This window comes from Drosophila mauritiana, chromosome 3R, assembly GCF_004382145.1.
Source record: "Drosophila mauritiana strain mau12 chromosome 3R, ASM438214v1, whole genome shotgun sequence".
NCBI lineage: Eukaryota > Metazoa > Arthropoda > Insecta > Diptera > Drosophilidae > Drosophila > Drosophila mauritiana.
The window spans coordinates 12,802,800-12,824,115 of record NC_046670.1 but is presented as its reverse complement, the minus strand read 5'-3'; the positions used below and the strand labels follow the sequence as shown (position 1 = coordinate 12,824,115).

Here is a 21,316-nt window from a genome sequence, read left to right as displayed (position 1 = left end):
TGGGCACTCCTGAGGTATTTATTTATAGCATCTTAAAAATAACTTATTTTACTCCTTTTTTATCGCCAACAAACCGGTGTCTCTGCTCATTTATCACCGTTGCTAAAAACACTGATGGCGTAGAACTCGGGCACCCGGTAAACCTTCAGTCGCTCATGGCTAAATCGTCCATTGGTGAGCGCCTTCACATAGAATATGTCCTTTAGGCCGAGATTCTTGCGCTGCGAGGACTTCGTCTCCTCCATGACGAGACGTTGCTGCTTGGGCCGATAGCCATGCGATTTATCCTGCAGCAGCTTCACGAAGATGATGTCCTGGTCGTCATTTCGTCCTGCTAAAGTTCGCGCCTGGTAGAGATTCTCACGTGGCTTGGGGTAAATCAACACGGGTTGTATGGGCAGCACCTGGCTGGGCGACGTGGGATAGGCCTCCAGTTCATCGGGCTCCGGTTCACTGAAGTGCAGGGCAGGAGCTGCCCAGGACATGCAAGGAAGGTATGCTGCCAGCAGTAGGAAGCCGATTGTGTGGTTTATCTGAATAGGAGTAAATTTGGTTATTTTTAAATAAGTTATTAATTAAAAAATATTTTTAAATTGAATCGGTTCTTTTTAAATGTATGGCAACGAGGCTTAGACCAATTTTACATATATTGGCCTTTATTAAATAATAAAAACGTTCTTGGCAATTAGCTCAAATTTATGGGGCTTTGCGGTGCTTTTCCTACGATGGATTTATGGCTTTATTTTTGAGCATTTTAAGGAAAACTCAATTAATATCTCAAATAAATCATAGCTCGACCAGCTGCAAGGTGAAGCAATTTAATAATTAAGTAGCCATATATCTTGCTTATATTTTAAATATATGTATATACTGGCAAACAGTTTAAGATTCCCCGCATTTTATGCTTCTGATTTATCACATTGATTTTGATTTGATTAATTAAAAGACCAATCCAAGATATGATAAATGGGAAAATCACAAAATTAATCTGATAATCTGAAAATCTTGTTCACCATTTATTTTAACACAACCACTTTTCGCTACGACTGTAAATGATTTATTGCATTGACAGATTTGTTTTATCACGGCTATTTGCATACTTAATCGGTCTAAAAAACTCGGCAAATTAATTGAGCATTGTGACCAACAAGAATTGGTTTCAGTCAAAACACCATTTGATATTTGGCCAAAAGCTGCCAGAGTGACTTTATACTTTTGAGTCGGTTCTTGTGTTTGAATTACCGTTTTCATTGCGTTTGCCAAAATCCCAGCTCAAGTTCGCTCCACGAAAATCGAAGAAATATATAGCTATATATATTTATTTTTGAACCTAAGCCGCTTTGCTTCGCTTGTCGGCACTTTGGCCCTTTTTGGCCAACAGCAACGGAGTATCACAGACGTTAAAAGCGGCGATCGAGCGCGGCGCGCGAATGTCAGAAGCAGACTGGCGTGCGACAAGGCCAAGTTAACTTCATTTACCGCCCGACGGAGCCGCCGGCAGAAGCTGAAGCGCAGTAAAAAAATATAAAAAATATACAAAATAAAAAAAATAAAAAAAAGAAGGCCCGAGCTGGATGAAGAAAAAGCAGCAGAAGCCGCGCAGCTTCCAGCTGTCAACAAATTGCAAACGGTGGGCAAATAAAAACAGATGTCTGGCTTAACACTCATTAACTGCAGCAAGAACATCTCCTGAATCAAGAAGCATTAAAAGATTAAAATCACATTTATTATGTCATTTTAATGGGATCTAAAAGGAAGGAAGGAATATAATATTAGTAGTATTATTCATAAAGGAGTAGGTACTAAAAAGGTACTATTTGGATTCTTCAAAAAAGAAAATAGTTTTTAATATTCTTATAATATTTAATACATTATAATTAGACCTAAGATTATAGCATTACCTTCATATTTATATATTTAAAATAATATTTATTGTTTGTAGAAACTATTATCAGTTCCAACCCTTCATGGTACATAGTCTCTTTAGATGATCACATAGCCATTTTAGTTTCCCGCCCATAGATCATCAATGGGTTAATAGATGAAGAAGGTCCGTGGGCGGATCATTAAATATTTGTGCTATTAATTGATCACTAGGTCGGAGTATCGAGAGGGTCAATGTTATCAGCATGCGAGCGCGGATCAATCACCTGTGCTTGATGATGAGCTCAAGACTAATTTCCAGCTGCTTACATTTGTGTTTATCTGGTGGTAATTTTATGCTTGCCGCCAGTAGTGATGTCAAATTTATTATTATAGCAGCCGCTGGAATGGGAAGGTAAATGGAAAAAATCACCCAAACGGCAGAAATAAATTTAGACACGTAGAAATGCTTAATTAGCGAATAAATATTTGCGCTGCCTTGAGTTTAGTAAAGAGTTTTGCACACTTGCGGGATGATTTGCCGAGTGTTTATCTTCTGTCTATTTGCAGTTGAGGCGAACAATAATAATAGAAATTTCTAGTTAAATACATGTTTGTCGAGGGTTCTTCAGCATTGATTGCTGGCATATCAATCATACGCACCGTGGACCCGCGGTTGAAAATCAATTACAGTCCGATGCAGAAATAGAGTTAAATAAATAAGCAGACGTAATTGAGTCGAGGGCTAGCGCAGCGCAAGGCCAAAAGCGAAATTTAATCGCTTTAAATGTGAAATTATGGCCAAAAAAAAAGAGGTAACGGAAAGAAAACAAATAAGCGCCAAGTGAAGCGCAAATAATTACATGCTTTATAGCATATGTATTGTTTGGTAAATCAAAACAGTTGTCGTCCGATTTCGCTGGAACTCCAATCGAGAAACGCGACTGATTAATTGCATCGCATCTCTAGCCCCCTTTTCCGCACTTTGCATATTCGATTTTGGGGGGCTTTCGTTTCGGACTTGTTTTCGCTTTCGGCCCGATTCTCGTTGGCCAAGAAGCGTCTGCCGTCTGCCTTTAATGAGCCCATTCGCATGCTCAGCTGGAGTCGTGTGAAAGGTGAAACATATACTTATGTACGTACTTATGTTGGGCAGCTCAATCTATTGGGTGTTTTTTTTTTTTTATCATCGCGCTACTGTTTGCGCAAACTGGTGAATAAAAAAAGGGAAAGCTTTTCGATTTCGTAGGTGTCGGCATCGATGTTTTTTGTGGCGCCAGCATTAGCCACAAATTGTGGTTTATGGGTCTGGCCAAAAGCCATGGGCGTTGTGGGAGTAACAGGTATCATATGGCTGCTCCCTAGTTAGTATTTACAAAGGTTAATCTGTAACTACAAACAATGAAAGCAATTTAATTCGCCACACTGCATACAAATGGGAATAAAGCGAATGAATAGACCATTGAAAATGTTCTTCGTTTTATTTAAAAGTTGGCAAAAAGTTGATTGAATAAAATCCACACAATACGGCTGAATCTCCTGTTTTTGCTAATATTTTAATACGATTTTGTTCTATGATTGTTTACTGTTACTTGTACATTTGGTCTTTTTATTATTTTTATTTAATTGCATATTTTTGCAACGTATTATATAATTCAAAGCTGCGAATAGGGAAGCAGCAAAGGTTATGGAATTATTCAATATTTTTGCTATATTTCCCATCTCCCCTCATTTGTTTTTTTTTCGCCAATTTATTATGCAAGATAATGTTGTTAGTGTTGGCGATTATATCACATTGGCGATGAAAATAAAATTTAACAAAAGAAGTTACAAAAATGTGGAGCAAGCTGTATGGTTTTAAATACATAAATCCAATTTATTGCCGCATTTCAACGCACTATTTAAAACAATTTAAGGCTTTTTGATCTAACTGTGATTTTTTTTTACTCATAACGAGAGTACAATTTTGTTCTGCGGCTTGTCCTCATTAAATCTCAATAAACTGCATCCTGAATATTAATCGCCTCAACATTATTCACTGCCATTAAACCCCGTGTTACGTTAAATATATGAAAATAAATAATCCATATGGTTTTTTTCATATAGCGTCTGTTTTTTTCCTTGTGAATTATTTTGATTTGCGTTAAAGCGCTCCGTGGTAGTCCCAGTGGCCAGATTTAAGCGGATATTTCACATTCAACACCTTTTGCCATTGGATTGTTCGTTTTTTCGCACAATTTCCCGCCCCATTCGGGCCTCATTAGCATTGTTAATTGATAAGAGTCGGAGGGGGGCTTTCGGTTTTGGAAGGGCGAAATACAGTTTATAACGAAATAATCATAATTCGGTGGGGGAATCAAGGATGCCTGCTAGTGTGTTGGCATTATTATTCATGTAAATGAGCCAGTTCTGTCTTTGGCTTTGTGCAAATACCAAAAGCCAAAAGGTGCTTTACTATGAAATACGATGACAAGACAAACGGCGTTTGCAGCGCGTTTTTAATTACCATAATTACATAACTACAGCCACACTGCGAGCGGCTCACACGCACGCACCTACGCACACATCCAAATATGGCCCGCGCCTGAAAGTATGCCGCACATTCACCTAGGACATTAGGGCGTAACGAGCGGCAATCTAGTGCTGACTAGAAAGAGCTAAGATTTAATACAGCTGCTATTATTAAAAGAATTCAATAAACAATATAAAATAACGCTTAAAACTAAGAAAGTAAATTTCAATATAGGAATCCTATTATGCGTTTATATCTTTATTCAATTTTGTTTATAAACAAGTAGCTAAGGTTTCCTATCCAAACAGACAGCACTGAATCGTGCAGAACTGCTGGATGGAATGGGGCCTGTCCCTTTATTGTTGTTATCGCATAAACTTAAATAGTTTTTGCCAGCCACTTTGCGGCTTTTAAGTTATTTTGCGTGCGCCACTTGAGCGGAGCACTTTTATTCGAACAAGGGTTGCCAGAGGTCCTCGTGGGTCGCATTCGGTGTGTGCCGGGGCCAAGGACCTTGAACGTGGGTGGGTGAGGAGACAGTGAGAGGTGGGCTTAGTGTCAGTGTTTGAATGTTTAACTGGCTCCGTTAATTAAATTGCCAGTCTCCGGTATTTTGCCACTCCCCCCTCCCCCCATTGCCTGTGGATACTTTTCCACCTGTTTCCCGGCCGCAAATTAAGTTAAAGTTTTTCATTCGCATTTACAGAGTTCCCCTTTCCCTGCCCCCGTGCCCCATGCCCCCTTTTCCAATGCTGTCTCCTGTCTGTTGCATAATTTGCACCCCATGCTTCTTTGGGCCGGGACTTCCCCTTTGGCGGTCGCGTGGCGGCATACCAAAAAAAAAAAAACTTGGCTAAATGGTTTGCCATTAATTTTTCGTGGCATGCCGGTTATTAACCTACCTGCCTGTTACCTGTTACCTGCTATATACTTTTCCCTTTTCACCCATGTTGCATTCATATTTTTGCGGCCAGGGCGTGGCATCCTCCTTGGGGGCGTGGCTGACACAGTTTGCGAATCAAAGCTAAAAATCACAACTGGATTTGGGCGGGCTGGAACTAATTGAAAAATTGCTGAACCCTTAAGGCTTCGTAAATTTGCGGGAAATTCGGTTGAGGAACCACATGTATTTAAAATGGCAGAAAAATAGTTTGCAAGTACGAGAATCTTTGGATATTCTCAAAGTATACAGGAGAATCTAATTCCAATTTAAAATCCTTCGAATATTCTGTTCTTCACCGTTTCTAAAGCTCCATTAAACATCAAACTAAAATATTTTTTTATTATTCTATGTCGGTACATGTATCTAATGCCATTACATTCTGAAAACTACATTTTCACCTTAATGCTCAAATAACACAGATATACTAGTGCTCAAATGAATACTGTTGCTATCCAAATATTTAACAAACATTAGTAGTGAACGGAGAGCATTTTTGCTCCGAAATAAAGCAATGTCTGGCATTAAAAGTGGCTGTCTCTTATTTTCCCCGCACTGCCTAGTAATTTTCTCGACAGTTTGGCAATTTGTTTGACTTAATTCCATTGTTGTTGACTCAGGTCGAGGCCTGGAATTCACGTGACTGCTCCAGCAAATGGCTTATTTGAGAATTTCAATTGAATTTCGGTCACATCTTGTCCATGTCCGACAATCGAAATGCACTTTGGCTTTCATAAATAAATAGGTTTGTTAAATTGTCCATGCTTCACCAACTCCAGCACAGCCAGAGACCAGTCTGCATGACTGCCTCGAAAATCCCGCTCCACGGAGATTCTCGGCCAGTTTGTCACTGGATTTGAATATGCTTTCGATGCTCATCACGTGGCCGTCCAAAAATTGCCTACAGTTGAGCCACAAAGCCAGTGCGAATTGGAATGGGGACCCCGATGGGTTGGGGTCAGGGTTTCGAGATTTGGGCTCCCAGTCGTCTGTTCCCATTGGATCAAAGGCGCATTTAAGCAGCTTACCGCCAAATGGAGGGGGATTGAAATTTTCATGAATTTCCATACATTGGAGTAATGAAAAGTATCGCACAATAAATGCGATTTTCTTCCCTTTACAAAACTTTTAGCCAACAATTAGCTGAACTGAGGAACAGTTTGTTGTCGTGTGCTTTTCAGCTGGACATTAATTGATTTTCGCCGTCAGTTTGATTTTCAATTTTCCGACGCGTTTCCCCTAAGCCCAAGTTAAATGTGGCTAAAAACCAGCAGCAGCAGCAGCAGCCAAACAACGGTCAACATGGAAAAAAATAAAAAATAAAAAATCGAAGCAAAATCTCTCAACTTTGATTGCAAATTTCTTTTTCCTTCGCCGAAACATTTTTCAGCTCTATTCCCCCACAAAATCCACAAACAGCTGGAGCCTCGAATTTCGACTTTTTTCTAATTTTCCGCTGCAGTTTCGCTTGTTTATTCTTTTTTTTCGATAGCATACTTTTCCATTTTTCCTAGCTTCTCTGCTTTGCATGTTCAGTGGGGGATTTGGTGGAAATTTGGGAGTTTTGAATGAAAATACAAGCTGCAAAACAATTCTTTATTAAATTTTAATGAACATACAATTATAGTTTCAATAAATCCTATAATTTTCTAACTCATAAGGTATTTACATTTTTTTTGAATAAATATTTTTGTATGTAGTTGTATATTGCTAGAAGTTTTTTGTTTAATAAGGATCCAAATCATAATCCTTTTAATAAACCTAATCCGTCCCTGATTTCCATCATCACATACGATTTGCATTCCCCCATATTTTCTCATTTTTCCAGATTTAGAGGGTAGAACTCTTTCTTTTTGGTAGCCGGAACTGGCAAAAGTGTTGCTTGCAAATGTTTACAGTTTAGTTGTGCGGATGTGATAAAAACAATTTGATTGCAAAATAAACTGCACACAGCAGCCAACTAGAAAAGCGGACAGAAATGGCCAAAAAAGAAAAAGGCTTGGTGATTGGCGAATGGAAAATGGCATTGGCATTGGCATTTTTGGCAGGGCCCAGGACACACAGGCGAAATGCTCAAGGAAGAGAGTGCAGAGCACCGAACCGGAATGCGAATGGGAAATGTTTGATTGAGTCCCCGTTTGAATTGATTTCGGACATCAGCAGCCGGCAGTAAAAGGAAATTCTGTCAAATTTCAAAGAGAAGGGAGGTGGAGCAGGGAACTGAATTTCATCTTATGCCAGGATTATTTCACTTTTCAAAGTTGTACTCCTAATTCGGTTAAGCTTGTTATGGGTGCACACACTACGGATGAGTGATATTTGCATCCAAATGGTTTAACTGGCTGGCAGATAGTTGCATTTCATTTGATTTGTGCATCTAATTGGTAGTGCTTCTGCCCAAAGTTAGGTAATTTAATCACTAACATGACCATAACAATAGCCAACTGAACTTTACTTAACTCGTGTAAAATTATAATCCTAAATGTCCCTCTTCAGCTTTAATTGGAATTAAACATACCAGTTAGACGATCAACTGTATATTGTTAATCCTTTCCATGTTAATCTCTGTCAAGTTGGACGTAGCCTGTTTTGCTGTCATTTTGTCCAACTGTCCGTTGGTCCTGCGGTCGTTTTGTCCTTCTGACCGCCTGTCTGTCCGATGGTAAGTTATGTGATTAATGGCAACGAAATGGGGGTGCCTTTTCTATGGGCGTCTAATTACATTCCGACCGTCTGACAAACGAAACGAGAACAAAAAACTCATTAACGCACTTGCAACATTTCCTAAATTTAATACTCATAATAGTTTCTCCATTTCCCCTCACGTCTCTTGGGCTTAGCATATGCGGAAAAGTTGGCGAGAGCTTTAAAAAATAAGGCAGGGTGATACTACCAATAAGTTGAGTACCCTTAAATAAGTATTAAATTAAATAATATCACATTTATTTAAATAGGTAAAGTCAGAGCTGGGTTCAAACTATGTATTTTTGTTGACTATGATTTCAAACATGAAATGTACCAGTATGGGACATTTTTTTTATAGTGGCTGTTTCGAACATTTTGACGATACCATATACCCTGTCCTTTTACGAGGTATAAAAAGTGAAACAAAAGTGGAAATAAAACCCTGTGTATGTTGCTCATGAGCGTTAACTTTTCGGCGAGTGTTGCCTTTATGCAAGTTGCCCCAGTGAATGGGGCACGTTGGTGGGTGGGGCGGAAAATCCTCAGGACTCCCCATTTTGGCATTACACATGAGCGACTGTATTTGCGGGAGCCACATGTTTTACATGAATCACAGTTAGTTTTTGGGATGCTTTTCCACTTTTCATGCCGGCGAGCGGGAAATGTGTCTGTGTTTGTGTATGTATGTACATAAACCACAGACGTGACGACAAAGCTGCGGGTGCCCTTCTGCTCCTCGATGAATGTGTGCGAGTGTCCTGTGCGAAGTGACAAAAGCATTGACAGGAAACAAAACTGTCCACACAACAGCAACACAAGCACAAATACAGCTGCAACACGAAAAACAAATGCAAAGCCATGCGAATAAAACGCTGCCAAAGTAAACTTTTCTCTTTTCTCTAGCCAAGGATCATGGTCACGGTCGCCCGAACTTAAGATAAGATAAGGACCCTTCGATTCGATTCGGCTTCGCATTCGCATTCGGATAGGGCTTCTCATGTGGATGTGAATGCCAACTTTTATTGATGGCCGACCGCAAAGTTTGGGGGTCAAATCTCTTGGAGCGTACCATGACCTTTCCAGAGTTGTCCCTTTGTCGAACTAGTTGCTCAAGTGGTTCTCGAGCCAGAAAAGTGGACTACAGTTTAAACAAGCTAATAAATTCGAAAATGTTTGTATATTCTACTTAGAAAATGGTCAATAAAGGGGTAATATTAGTTTAAATGTTATCGCAAGCTAATTTAAATCTGAATGCCCCTTGCTTTAATTTAAATCGCTTGGTGTAACTATCTAATAACAATTCTCTGTAATTCTATTATTTTAGTATCATTTGTTTGCCGCTTTAATAGGGCTACTTTACACATACACTTAACCGATTGAATCTCAGCTCCAATTAAGCATTCCCTTTCGGTCAATCGAGTCTTCGGTCGTTCCGAATGAGTCAGCTTGAATGCAGGAAACGCACAGCACTAATGTTATCCTTATCAGGATCTGAGTCCTGCAGCCGTGTCTGCGGTGAGAATTGTGTTCCTCCTGCTGGTTTTGTGTGCCCGGCCAACTGTCAAGCGACTGTCAATTGTTAATTAAATGTGTACCACTGACAAACGGCAGCTGTTCCGAATTCACTTGATTTGTTTGACCCACCCGCATATATATATTAAATATATATACATATATCGTCTGACTTTTGGGACCGGAACTTCTGTCAGTTGTGCACACACTTCTGCAGATACATTTATTGCAAAAGTTTGCCACGACAGCATCTAATTTGTGTGAGCTTTATGTTAATGTTGTTACGGCCCTGACAGTTTTATTGCTCCAACTAATAACTTAATTGACAATTCGCAGTCGATGGAGGTTGTGGGTGGTGTGGGTGTGTGCTCGGCACCTGTTGTGCCGCAATGTTCGTAATTTATGAACTAAAACATAAATAATCGGCTCAATCGATGCTGCACAATTTGATTTATCCATTCTCGAAGTTGAATCAGTGAAGTGAATAATCCCATGAATGCTGCAAAGTACGTGTATCTGTGGGTCTTCATGCAACTAATCTTATCTCCCAAATACTAATGCAATTGGCTAAAACGCTAGCATGAGTGCTTAAGAAAATGCCAATATATATATATATATATATACGAACTAAACTTCAAACAACTATAACCACTGACTGCGGACTTTAAGCCACTTGCCGTTGGGTGGGTCAACAGTTTATGGCTTGATCTTGCTCTTGGTCTGTGGATTAGGCGGCAACAACTACAACAACAGGTGGTGCCCCATCGCCCCCAAATGTTGCCCCTCTCGCTCTCTCTTACTCCTCACCCATCCCTCTCTCGCTTCTGCGCCCTGAATGCGATGAGAATTCAGCAAAATTGGAGAGCCTTTCGTGGGTTGGGTTTTTTCCTGCCCCCCATCCCAGATTGGATGAAAGCGAAAAGTTGCGCTCAGTACTTTCGGCTCCTTTGTGAGCTGGAGTGGCCGAAATGAAAACCGAGTGGGGACTGCACTTGGCATTTTCTGATTACCTGGCCCCGCCATTTTGACGTAGTTCGTAGTGCTCTGTGGCAACTGAAGCCGGGTTTTTTTTCTCGGCTATCGTACCCAACTCGATTCGAAATGATGAACATAAAAAGCCTTTTATACAGCCAACTTGCCGGTTTCGGTGAATATTTAAGGGGGACAAAATTAGGCAAATCCTTGACAGAAATTAACTTGACATTCGGCCAGCAAAGTGGGGCTAGATGAGAGTACACCTGTGCACACGTATGTGGGCTCTGTCAATTGGCCCCAAACTTGGAGCAGTTGTGTGGCACACATCAATCAAAATGCCATTTAGTCCTGTTTAGTCCTGGCCATGCCAACAGATCCTGTGGGCCAGTCTATGCGACTTGGATTTCGCCGTGGGCACGACACGTGTTGCGTTTTAAAGTTGAGCACCGCTCTTCCTCCTTTTTTTGAAGCCCTAAGCTTGTGTCGAGCAACTATCAACAAGTTTGCTTGTTTTGTTTGTTTCTTTTTTATATTTTCAGTTCTTTGCAGGTGGCTGGGGAAGTTAAGCCCAAAAGCTGAAGTGCGTCACGTGTCGCCAGATTTTCCCTTGAAATAGCCTGGCTAATGAAAACAGCCACTGCCGAAATAGCAACCAGAACAAAGGGCAAAAATGGGCGGTAGCCACTTGCAAGACTGGGCGTGGCTGGCAGACATCTATCAACACTTTTAAAACTTTAAATGAGTTTTCGAGCGACACAAACTTTTCCTGGTAGGGCACGAAAAACCACACAGAAAAAAAATATAGAAAAGCTAACTAAAGAAGGCAATTTACAGGAAAAAAAGGCGTGACAACTTTTTTTGTCTACTGTTTCTCTTGGGAAAATATGAATTCTATTGTTATGGTTTTTTCATGGAATTTTCATGCTTTAAAGTATAATCACTCTTTAGTTATTTAGTTCAAAAATATGTAACATTTATTTAGAAAGCTATTTGGGTATCCTACATTTGCCAATAACACACTGATTTTCTTCTGCGTGGCCACAGAATGAACAAAAAGCGTATTTGAACCGCAAAATCGATGATAAAAGACCAAGAGCTAAACGATAAACGAAAGTACGGGAATAGCCCAGAAAAAGAAGCAAAATGAAATGGACCACGAGCCAGTGATTCTGGCTCAACAAATGCCAAACAACCCATGAAAAACCAACAACGAGCTGCGAAAAAGCACTGACCAGCAACAAAATATTATGCCATATATACGGAATTTACTTATTTAGAGGAGGGACATTGCAGTTTAATCTATGCAAATCCACAAGAAATCTCATTTTGCGGATTTAAAGTTGATAAAAGTGTGCTGCAGCCAGTCCGTTTGATGATGAGGTTGGAACGGCTGACAAAAAACCCTCAACGAAAACAGAACAAGAAGTGCTCCCACTGAGTCTCTGCATGTGTGTGTGAGTGTGTCCTGACACACAGATTCACACCAACACCAGGACATCTATTTTTATATGGTACAATACCCAACGCTTCGTGTGAATTTTCGTGCCCAGAGAACTCAATTCTTCTCGAGCAGAGCCCCATTTCCTTTATTTTATGCATTATTACGGAATATTTTATTTTTATGCCATTTTTATTTTCTCCTTGTTTGTCATTGTTGAGTTATTTTTGTGCTTGGCTGCGAGGTAGCCACCTCCACCTCCACCCACTGTGCCTCCTTAACCCACTCAACCCTTTAACGGGGTCATTAAAATTTACAATTCGCCAAGGGCAAGAAACTTCACTGCACCGGAGAATTCGTTGGCCTTATTTCAGATGCAGTCAGCTGGCGTTATTCTTGGGGCTACAATTAATTTATATTTTGGAAAACATTCGTGGTTGAATTGCTGTTGGGTTCGTTAAGTGCTGGAAGTTACTCGAAAGTTGTTCTTAAAAGTCTGGGCGGGTTTTCAATCAGCAGCTTGACTTTGGAAACTTCATTATCTTGGAAACAATTAAGTATGTTCAATATAGCAGAAAAGGATTAATGGCCTTCTAAACTTGGTTTTTATAAAACCTATTCCATTTATTACATTTTAACAAGACTGCTTTCTTACTGAAGAATTTGTTTGTAATATTTCTGTTTTAAGCTTCAACCAGCTTGCTGTTGGTTTTCAAGAACTGTACTTTGCTATTTGCAAACTCCATTTTGGAGCCAGTGAATCCTTTGTACATTTTAAGCAGCCCGACACCTTTCAACCAAGCTGATACAGGATATTTTTGTGTGGCTGCCACCCATTTGCATATTGCATTCTCATGGCTCCTCGGTCGTCGGGACTTGTGTGATGCAAATGGGCAGCTTAATGCCCTCTTCGGTTCAATGACTCCATCCAGAATCAACTGGCAAAGTGTGTGTGTGGCTGTTTGGATGTGTGCGTGTGGTTAAAGTGCTTAATATGCTGCACATTCTGCTCGCCGGCGGCTGCTTGCAGTTCACAATTTTCAGCTAGACTGCTGCTCCGAACTGGAGCGCAAATATTTTTCCAGCTAGCAAAAATATTTGCCAATAAACACAAGCACACAGAGGAGGGGGGTCCAAAAGCCGGGACGTAGGTGAAAGTGGCGAAGTTCAACCGCAAAATGTCCATAAAGTTCATGGCCAATGGCTCATCAGCAATATCCCGACTCCCGGAGACGAAGGACAATCAGTCAGTGACAGGACGAACAGCTGCTCCTTGTCTGCTCGCTTGTCCTTATGCAGTTTGGGCCAAGTTTGCCACACTCTCTTAGCCTCACATAAGTGCAAGGAATTTGGGGAATTTATGTGTGAGCCAAACTATCGTTTAATTGAATTTTAACTTTCTTTGGCTATTTTTTTTTTTGGCCAGGGCATGTTTCCGTTTAATTGAAATTCATTTTGCAGCTGCCTCCTGGCGTTCTCCTATACTTTTAATTGCTCTGTGGCATAACGATTACAGCTATAAATGCCCACAAAAATCCTACCAAATGGCATTGCGTTGCTCGATGGTTTTGCTTTTTGTGTTTTTTGGCTCTTTTGTTTTTCGTGGTTCATTTTACTATTCACTTAATCCTTTATTGCTACAAACTGATGACAAATGCTGATCCCTTGGGGCCGTATAAAGGAAACGGAAATAGATGGGGCAAATTGTAAATCAATCAACAACACATTGCACACTCCACTTCACACTGATGCGAAATTATTTGTTGTTTATTGTTTTGTGCGAAAAAAGCTTTCAGGGATTATTTAGTTTATTACTTTAAATAAATTGGTTTTCATTCTTCTAAAGGGGATTATATGGCAGGCAGAGAAAAAAACCATTAGATTACTAAACGCTTAAGTGTTTAACTTTACTAACTTTCCAAATATATTGAATATATTTGTACCATAAATTATTATTTTAGTTGGCGTGAATACTTTGTAGTGAATTTTATGTTATTTGCCCACACCTTCTTAGGGAATTCTTTCAAACTTGCGCAAAATTCCGAATACAGCAGTGCAAAGCAATTGCTTTTGGGATTTATTTTTATTTTTATTTTATTTGTGTTTTTGAGCTGCACAAAAACAAGTGAAATTTCCGCGCATAGGTTCACATGCATGCATGAATAAATATTTTATTGCACTTGGGGGTCGTTGGATCCCCTTACTTTTTGGATTGCGTCGGGGAAAGCTCATAAGAAGAAAGTTTTGTTTTTAGGATTATTATCGGGACACACAAGCTGTTGACAAACTGGATTGTAGTATACTCTAAACCAAAGTAACCGTTGATATTCAAACCGAAATGTAGACAGCGATGAAGAATTTCATTGAACAAAGAATACTTTTCCTGCTTTAATAAAATTCCTCTCTTTTTGCTCATGAATTTGCCGTTTGTTGCACGAAGTTTTGTGGCAAACTAAGCCACACAAAAATCGCAAATGCGGGAGTGCTGGCCAAAATATCCCAGAACTTTTGAAGTTGATGCCCTTTTCTGGCTGACATTTCCTTTTAGCCTTTAATGGAATCGTAAAGCTGCTGGTAACAAAATGTTTGTTTCAGTTTTTTTTTGTTTTGGCAGTCTGGCTGCAAGTTCACCCAATGTAGGCCACACTGCAGAAAATCATTGCTATTTAAGTGCGAGTGTTACTCAGAAATTACATAATTAAACAAGGAAATGATTTGAGCAATTACAGCTATATAAATTAATATTTTAAAAACATAGTGGTTATTATTAATGAAATATTTCAGTTTTAATGAATATATAGAGCGAAAGTTTTGTGGCAAAAAGCGATCTAAAGTGTTTGGTAGAATTAAATAAAGTGCTTAGATTAAACGAAATTTCCATTTCAAAACTTGAATTAATTTTTCTTGCCGTGGTGCAGCCGGATGAACACCCAGCCCACACCAAGCAACACCCACACTGGAAACGCACGGAGTACTCCGATTACGCCGTCAAGTCGCCGTTTGGCTGTTTGTTGCTCATACGCAGCGTTGTCGCAGGGCGGATTTCTGCATTAATTAGAGCAACGGTTGCGCGGCAGCGGAACGAACAGCGAGTGGCAAATGTGGAATCGCGTGCCTGGTTGCATGCAAGCGTGTCGAGTCGCGCGACTTGACTTCTCCATGTGGCAATTAAATGGCTGCAATCGAATATTCATTAAAACCCAATTTGCAGTGGAGGCGCACATCTGGTATTTTGGCATTATGGCAGCTTATGACAGGTCAACTGAAGGAGCAGCCGGTGGGCCACCATGACCGTCCTCCCCCCTGTACCAACTTCCTTTGACAGCAGCCTTTTGCTGGAAACGAATCTAAAATTCGCACAGATGGTCGAAAAATGGCAAAAAGCGCCAGGAGCAAAGTGGAAGTTTCGCAAAATGCGAGAAACTTAAGCGGCGAAAATGTTACGAGTATTCACAAAAAGACGCTGCTTAATTTGAACAGCTGAAAAGTTTTTGGGGGCATCACAAATCTGCTGGCATAATTATTATGAATTATGCAGCAAATAACTTGGCTCTGCTAATGGACTTGCCCGGCGGCCAGACATCCGCAGACTTCCTTTTCCCCTGACAAAGGTAGTGCAACTAATTGACAAATGATGATAAAGTGTCTCGGACAGCCCCTCCAAAAAAAAAGAGGTCCTCGGTCTTCAACTTGGCAGTACTTTGGTCCCATTTATGGCACAATATTTTCTTAACGTGGCCGGCCGAGTCCAAGGGAATTCCTTGGACGCAGTTTTCCACGTCTGATAAAAGCTTTATTTGTGCTGACGGAAACGGATGTAAACTGCCACACTGAATGGCCACCGACATGACGTTACAACGAGAGTGGGTGGTCCTGGATGTCCTGGAATCCGCCGAAGAGTGGCAGTATTACAACAATCTGGCCAGCAACGGCCTGAATAAATATTTGTGCGCATTTTGGCCCGCAGCCAGGGTATCAACTGTTCGCCAGCCGAGCCGCACTTGAATTTTTTGATTTATGGAGTGCCAAAATGCGTTTACCTTTGCGCTCCATCGCCATGTTGACTTTAAAGCGTCGAATTAAAAATCCCATTATATGAAATATTCAACAAGGGTTTTGCCCCGAAAATATCGACCCTTCTGGTCCACTGAATTATGCAGGACTCTCTGCCCCTCTCAAAACATAATTGCGAATATTATAATCATCTACCCATCCTCCCATCGCCCACATATTTCGCTGCCGAAGTGTCACAATTTCGGAATATTTTCCTGCCTATCTGCAGTGGCAAAAATAAATGCGGTCCCGCCACCTGCTAAGTGGCCTATGAAATATTTCCATGGCTAAAAACCGGGACAAATCAGAATTTTTTGGCGTGATTTATTAGGCTTTTTATGTGGTTCTATGTTTACCAAGAAACATTGTTGCAAATTAAACTGGCTATTTTAAATTGGTTGAATTTTAGAACTTTAGCTGAAAATTATAAAGCGCTTCCTTCGCTCAAGAGATTTTTGACTGAGCAAGAGTTTTTTTGTTTTAGTTTAAACCAGGTTTTATTGTGCATTAATACACAAGTATTCCCCAGTTGAGGCTAATGCAATTAAAACCCTTTCTTACACTTTCTCTTACAATTATTTGTTCCCTTTTGCCAAGGTAAGATATCTTTTTCTTTGCCTAATTTACGTGCTAAAATATTTCAGGCTGAAAATGAACTTTTTCGCATTTTTGCTTTCCCCACTTAATTGGCCTAATTTGTATGTATAATTATAAATTTTCGTGTACTCCTTGTGTAAATTTGAAACCTTTGCGAAAGGCCTAATAAATTGGCTCAATTTGAATCCCTCGGGTTGGCGGGTGAATATTTCAGCCAAGAGATTCGGTATCCCAGAGGGAAAATATAGTAATGGTGTCAGTAATAGCACTGAAAGAAATAAGAGTAAAATGTGGAATAATTTCTAAATTCCATTGGGCATTTAAGATAGGTTGACATGGCTACTTATTGGCTCAAAATATAAGCTTGTCTGCTCCATCCGATGTATGGATATGCTGAGTTTCCTGCTAATCAGCTTACGTATTTAGCATATATTAGCATTTCCCATTAATTTACTATTATTCCGTGTGCGTGTGTGTGTGTGGTGGGCTTTGGCTCAAATCTGGAATCGCAATGGAGTAGTATCGCCCTCCCCAAAAATTTGCCCATAACCCCCCTGTGCGTGCCTGCCATTTAATTAACTGCACAGACAACATTTTCAATCTCTGCTCCACTCGACTCCACAAACGCAACCCGATTGCGATGTCATTTCGAGTGGGAATGGCAGTCCGAAATGCTGTTATAATAACGCAAACAAGCTGTTGGGCTTACAAAATCTAATCCCCAGTCTGTGTCTGTATGTCGGCGGCACTAAAAACTAATTGAAATTGCCATATTTCATGTATAATATACGAGAGCACGGCTTTATGGCATCTTATGCCATAACATAAAATTTGATAATGCCATTCGGATTTTCACAGCATTAGCAGGCGAGTGTCGTCGTCTCCTGCATTTCGATATTAAATGGCACATTATTTACGGAAAAAATCATGCAGACAAAGATGATCTTAGCAACGTTCTGGAAAAACACTCGGAAAACATGCAATATATGTATATAAAATGAAATGAATGGCTTAAAATTGAAGTGCCATTACCCCACTGGCAGCGCAAAAGAAAAACGTTCAAATAAAAACTTGTTAGTCGTACTATAAAAAATATGCGAGACATATCACATTTAAATTTTTAGCGCTATTGGAATGAATGCAGACAATGAAGACCATTCAGTAGATTATATCCATGCGATAGGGATCACAGGGATTGGGTGCTTTTCCTCGCCGGGGCATCTCAGTGATTGGTATCGGTGGTGCGGCCAGGAGCATTTTGCGCTTCCTTTCGCTATCCTTTAGGCCATCGTCTCCGACAAAGCCACCTTTGGGTGGTCTAGGTCTTTTGTCCTTGCCCTCCTGCGGATTCCAGGGACGGACCAGTGTGCCCTTCTTCTGCAGATACTTGATCATATTAATGCCCTTCTTCTTCGCATCCACAGCGTCCTTCTCCGCCTGCTTGGCGGCCTTGGCTGCCTCCTCGGCTGGCTTGAGGAATCTCTTCGGATAGCGTACTGGTATAGGCTCGGATTTTTCTCCTTTTCCTTTGCCTTGGCCTTGGGCTTTTCCGACGGCTGCGCTAGGAAAGCCCTTCCAGGCACCACCGCCAGGTCCGCCGGGGCCTCCAAGGCCACCCGGGCCGCCGCCAGCTCCACCGCCTCTTGCTGACCTTCCGCCACCTAAGATTCCTCGTGCACCCCCGCCTCCTCCGATTCCTCCACCATCCCCTCCTGCGCCAACGCCCCAAGCTCCTGGCACCCGAGGTCTGCCGCAGGGCATTGGATTGGGGCCATGTGGTCCGCCACCCATCATCCCAAAGACGCCATCCTCGAAGACCATTTCTCCCGGCCATCCGAATGCCGTACCCATGTAGCGATCGCCCACGGCGCAGTCGAAACCTCTGTAATAAGGTGGAATTCGGATGGGATACTTTGGAGGTAGTGGCATCTGGTCTTTCTTGGATGTCTGGGTGCCATGGTTAACGGTATCCGGCAAAGGCGGCTGGCATGGTTGCTCCGTTCCTGATGGCGGAGTGACATCAAAGTCAAACTCCATGTCGCTTTCGCTGGTATCCGTGAGCACCAGATGGTCGCCAGCTGGTGGAATGCAATGGCGTCGGCACTCCCTGTTCAAAGCCCTCTGCAGGTGAACCTTTTCGGTGGGATCCCTGCAACGGCACATCATCAATGTTTGGTGACAGGTGCACTTGCGGAATCCCTTGTCCTTCAATTTTCTCTTGATCTCACGCAGGGCTACTGCCATTTCGCTCTTCACAATCCGGAAAGTAATGGGTTTCTGCCGCATACCCAAGGGAGCAAGAGGACGCAGGGTGATGAAGATCTCGCCGTTCTTCTTGCAGATATTCAACACCGGTGAGGCAAGCTCCTTTTCCCGCTCCAAAGTCTCCGTATCCTTGCATTTGGCGAACGCATTCTCTCTGGCAGGTTGCTCCAGGAAGAACTTCATCAGCTTCTTGATGGGCTTACGGATGGCACCCGGACGCCAGCCCAGCTTTTTGGCCTCCCAGCTGTTGCTCCAGGCCCAACCATGTCGTCGCGACACAAATCCCGATTGAAGGACACATCGCTTGTGTCTGCCGGAAATATGACCCTTGTTGTTAGGTGGAATATAAGGTGGTTTCTTGGGCGCTTGGCTCTCCTTTTTGGATTCTTGTTTCTCGGGCTTTTCCGTTTTGGGTACCGCTCGATCGCAGTTCTCGTCCAGTTCGGATAACTTCTTGGTGTCCTTGATATCGTAGAGATCGCGCAACTCGGAGAAAACTTTGGCCAAATAGGGTCGACAGTCCTCGGAGCTCTTGTTTACCACACAGTAGTCCTCCGATTCCTTCGGCTCCACTTTTGGACACTTGGGAGCCACCTGATCGCTCTTAAATATATCGGCGCACATCTTTCGAATGCGACAGTGGGCACACATTTTGCCGAACTTGCAGCTGCAGCGGCATGGTGGACACTCATCATCGTCCGCTCTATCTTTTTTGGCCTTTTCACAAGGATCCGTGCAGTAGTCATCCACGGTGGATGGTCCTTTGCCCAAGTACTCGAGCAGGATCTGGTCGGCCGACACCTTCTTCTCCTTGTGCCTATCCTCCACCACGGGCATGGGTTTGATTCCACACTTCGGGCACGCTGCAAACTTAGGCAGCCACGACATATTGGTCAGGCAGACCGGACAAAAGCGGATGGGCTTGATGTCCGGCTTCTGTCCATCGCAGTCGGCAATGGGAACCGGCATTAGGTTCTTCTCGCAGAAGTCCGGCTCGTGATCTTGGGTGGCGGGCAGGTAAACGAAGCATGGCTTGTCCGGTTTCTCGGGCAGCTCAAGAAATTGAGGAAGTTCAGGTTGGCACCAACAGGGGTTCATGCCAAAGTTGTTTGCCTCGTCGGGACTACGACACGGAGGCTTGGGAGGCGGCATGCCGGTCTGTTTGGTAATGGAATCGATCATCCGCTCGTACTCGATTGCCATTTTCTGTAAACAAATCATTCGAATTGAATGAAAAAAAAAAATATATTTTTAGTTACCTTAAGTTCGCAACACGCTGGTATCCCAGATGCATTGTCCGTCATCATATTGTATGGCTTTATACCACCACCCTGGCTGCGATATCGATCCAGGTCCAGTCTGAGCCGCTCGTCGCCTTCCTCCGGCTCCAAATCATTTTGACAGGGTTCACAGGCACTAGGACACACCTGCGATTCGCCCATTACGAACATAATATCCTGTGCATTGATGCTCCTGTCCAAATTACGGGCGCACTCGAGCTCAGGCTCACTGAAAGGGTAAGCAAATATAAAATTAAGTGGAATACTTAGCAAAAAACCATTTATGCAAGTGAATATATATTTCGAATTACTTACTCAGCAATGCACATGACGACCAACCGGCAAGAGAACTCCAGTTTGCCGGTCACCTCGCCGCCGGCAGCCAAGTCAATGACGTCCGAGTGAAGGATATCGGTCATGTCCTTTTCGATGGAGTCCACTACGCTGGGGGGGAACGATGCCTGTCCAGAGCCAATCACTTTCTTGCTGTACACCACGCTGAAGGATATCCCACAATCGTTAACCATCTTACGAATTTCCTTTGGGTCCTTTTGAAGGGAGAGACCGGCGTTAGCCTTGAAATCGCTAACATTTATCTGACTATTGGTGAGGATAAGTGGAGTTTTGAAGAAGTTTGCTGTGACTTCTAGCTTCGATGGATTGGTGAACTCGGTATTTGCGGCCTCCAAATGGTTGACTATAACATCGAATACGAAGACGGGGAGGGGCTCTTTCTTTGGCTTCTCCTTCTTTTCAGGTGCTTGATCTTCTGGTTTAGGGTCTGCAATAGCTACAGCTACGGACTTCTTTTTGGGTCCCATTTCGATATCTTAAATTTCTACTGTCTGTCTGGACTTTCTTTTATGGAGGAACTAGTCTGAGTCATTAAAGTTCCAATTATAATGAATTTTTTTACTTTAGATTTTTGAAATAGTATCTTACGACTTACTACACTAAACTTTACAATAAAACTGAGGTGGACAGGCGACACAGTGTTCTGAATATAAAAACAAGCCCAACTCTGACCAGTTTCAAATGCAAAATGACTACCAAACACTTATGACAGAGATCAAGGCATGTTTCGTTTACTTTTGGAATTCATAATGAGTACTTCCAGTTATTCGAATCCATTTGCTTATTTGCTTTCTGAACAACCCAAAGTCTGCGGCGAGCCCTCTAAATGCTGGACTTGTTCT

General features: G+C 41.9%; 2 protein-coding genes across 3 annotated transcripts; both read right to left on the bottom strand.

Moving 5' to 3' along the window:
- Nucleotides 1-6: 6 nt before the first annotated feature.
- On the bottom strand, nucleotides 7-1,460 carry LOC117142951. Its single transcript, XM_033307275.1, has 2 exons — nucleotides 1,243-1,460; nucleotides 7-533 (listed from the first exon to the last, which is right to left on the bottom strand). The coding sequence occupies exons 1-2, from the start codon at nucleotides 1,249-1,251 to the stop codon at nucleotides 87-89; spliced, it is 456 nt and encodes a 151-aa protein (XP_033163166.1). The 5' UTR covers nucleotides 1,252-1,460; the 3' UTR covers nucleotides 7-86.
- Nucleotides 1,461-17,639: 16,179 nt separating this feature from the next.
- LOC117145275 lies at nucleotides 17,640-21,151 on the bottom strand. Of its 2 annotated transcripts, XM_033310863.1 has the most exons (4): nucleotides 21,070-21,135; nucleotides 20,436-20,997; nucleotides 20,100-20,349; nucleotides 17,640-20,046 (listed from the first exon to the last, which is right to left on the bottom strand). In XM_033310863.1, exons 2-4 carry the CDS (start codon nucleotides 20,939-20,941, stop codon nucleotides 17,734-17,736), a joined length of 3,069 nt encoding a protein of 1,022 aa, XP_033166754.1. In that variant the 5' UTR covers nucleotides 20,942-20,997; nucleotides 21,070-21,135; the 3' UTR covers nucleotides 17,640-17,733. The 2 variants fall into 2 exon arrangements, with proteins under 2 accessions (XP_033166754.1, XP_033166753.1); XM_033310862.1 differs by having other exon boundaries at nucleotides 20,436-21,151.
- Between the last annotated feature and the right edge of the window lie 165 nt (nucleotides 21,152-21,316).

Excerpts from the sequence above, each read along its gene's own strand:
- LOC117145275 (XM_033310862.1), bottom strand. The coding sequence starts at position 20,941 with ATGGGACCCAAAAAGAAGTCCGTAGCTGTAGCTATTGCAGACCCTAAA. Across the intron at positions 20,350-20,435 it reads GTCGTCATGTGCATTGCTGA|TGAGCCTGAGCTCGAGTGCG; the intron begins GTAAGTAATTCG and ends TTACCCTTTCAG. Across the intron at positions 20,047-20,099 it reads CAGCGTGTTGCGAACTTAAG|AAAATGGCAATCGAGTACGA; the intron begins GTAACTAAAAAT and ends ATTTGTTTACAG.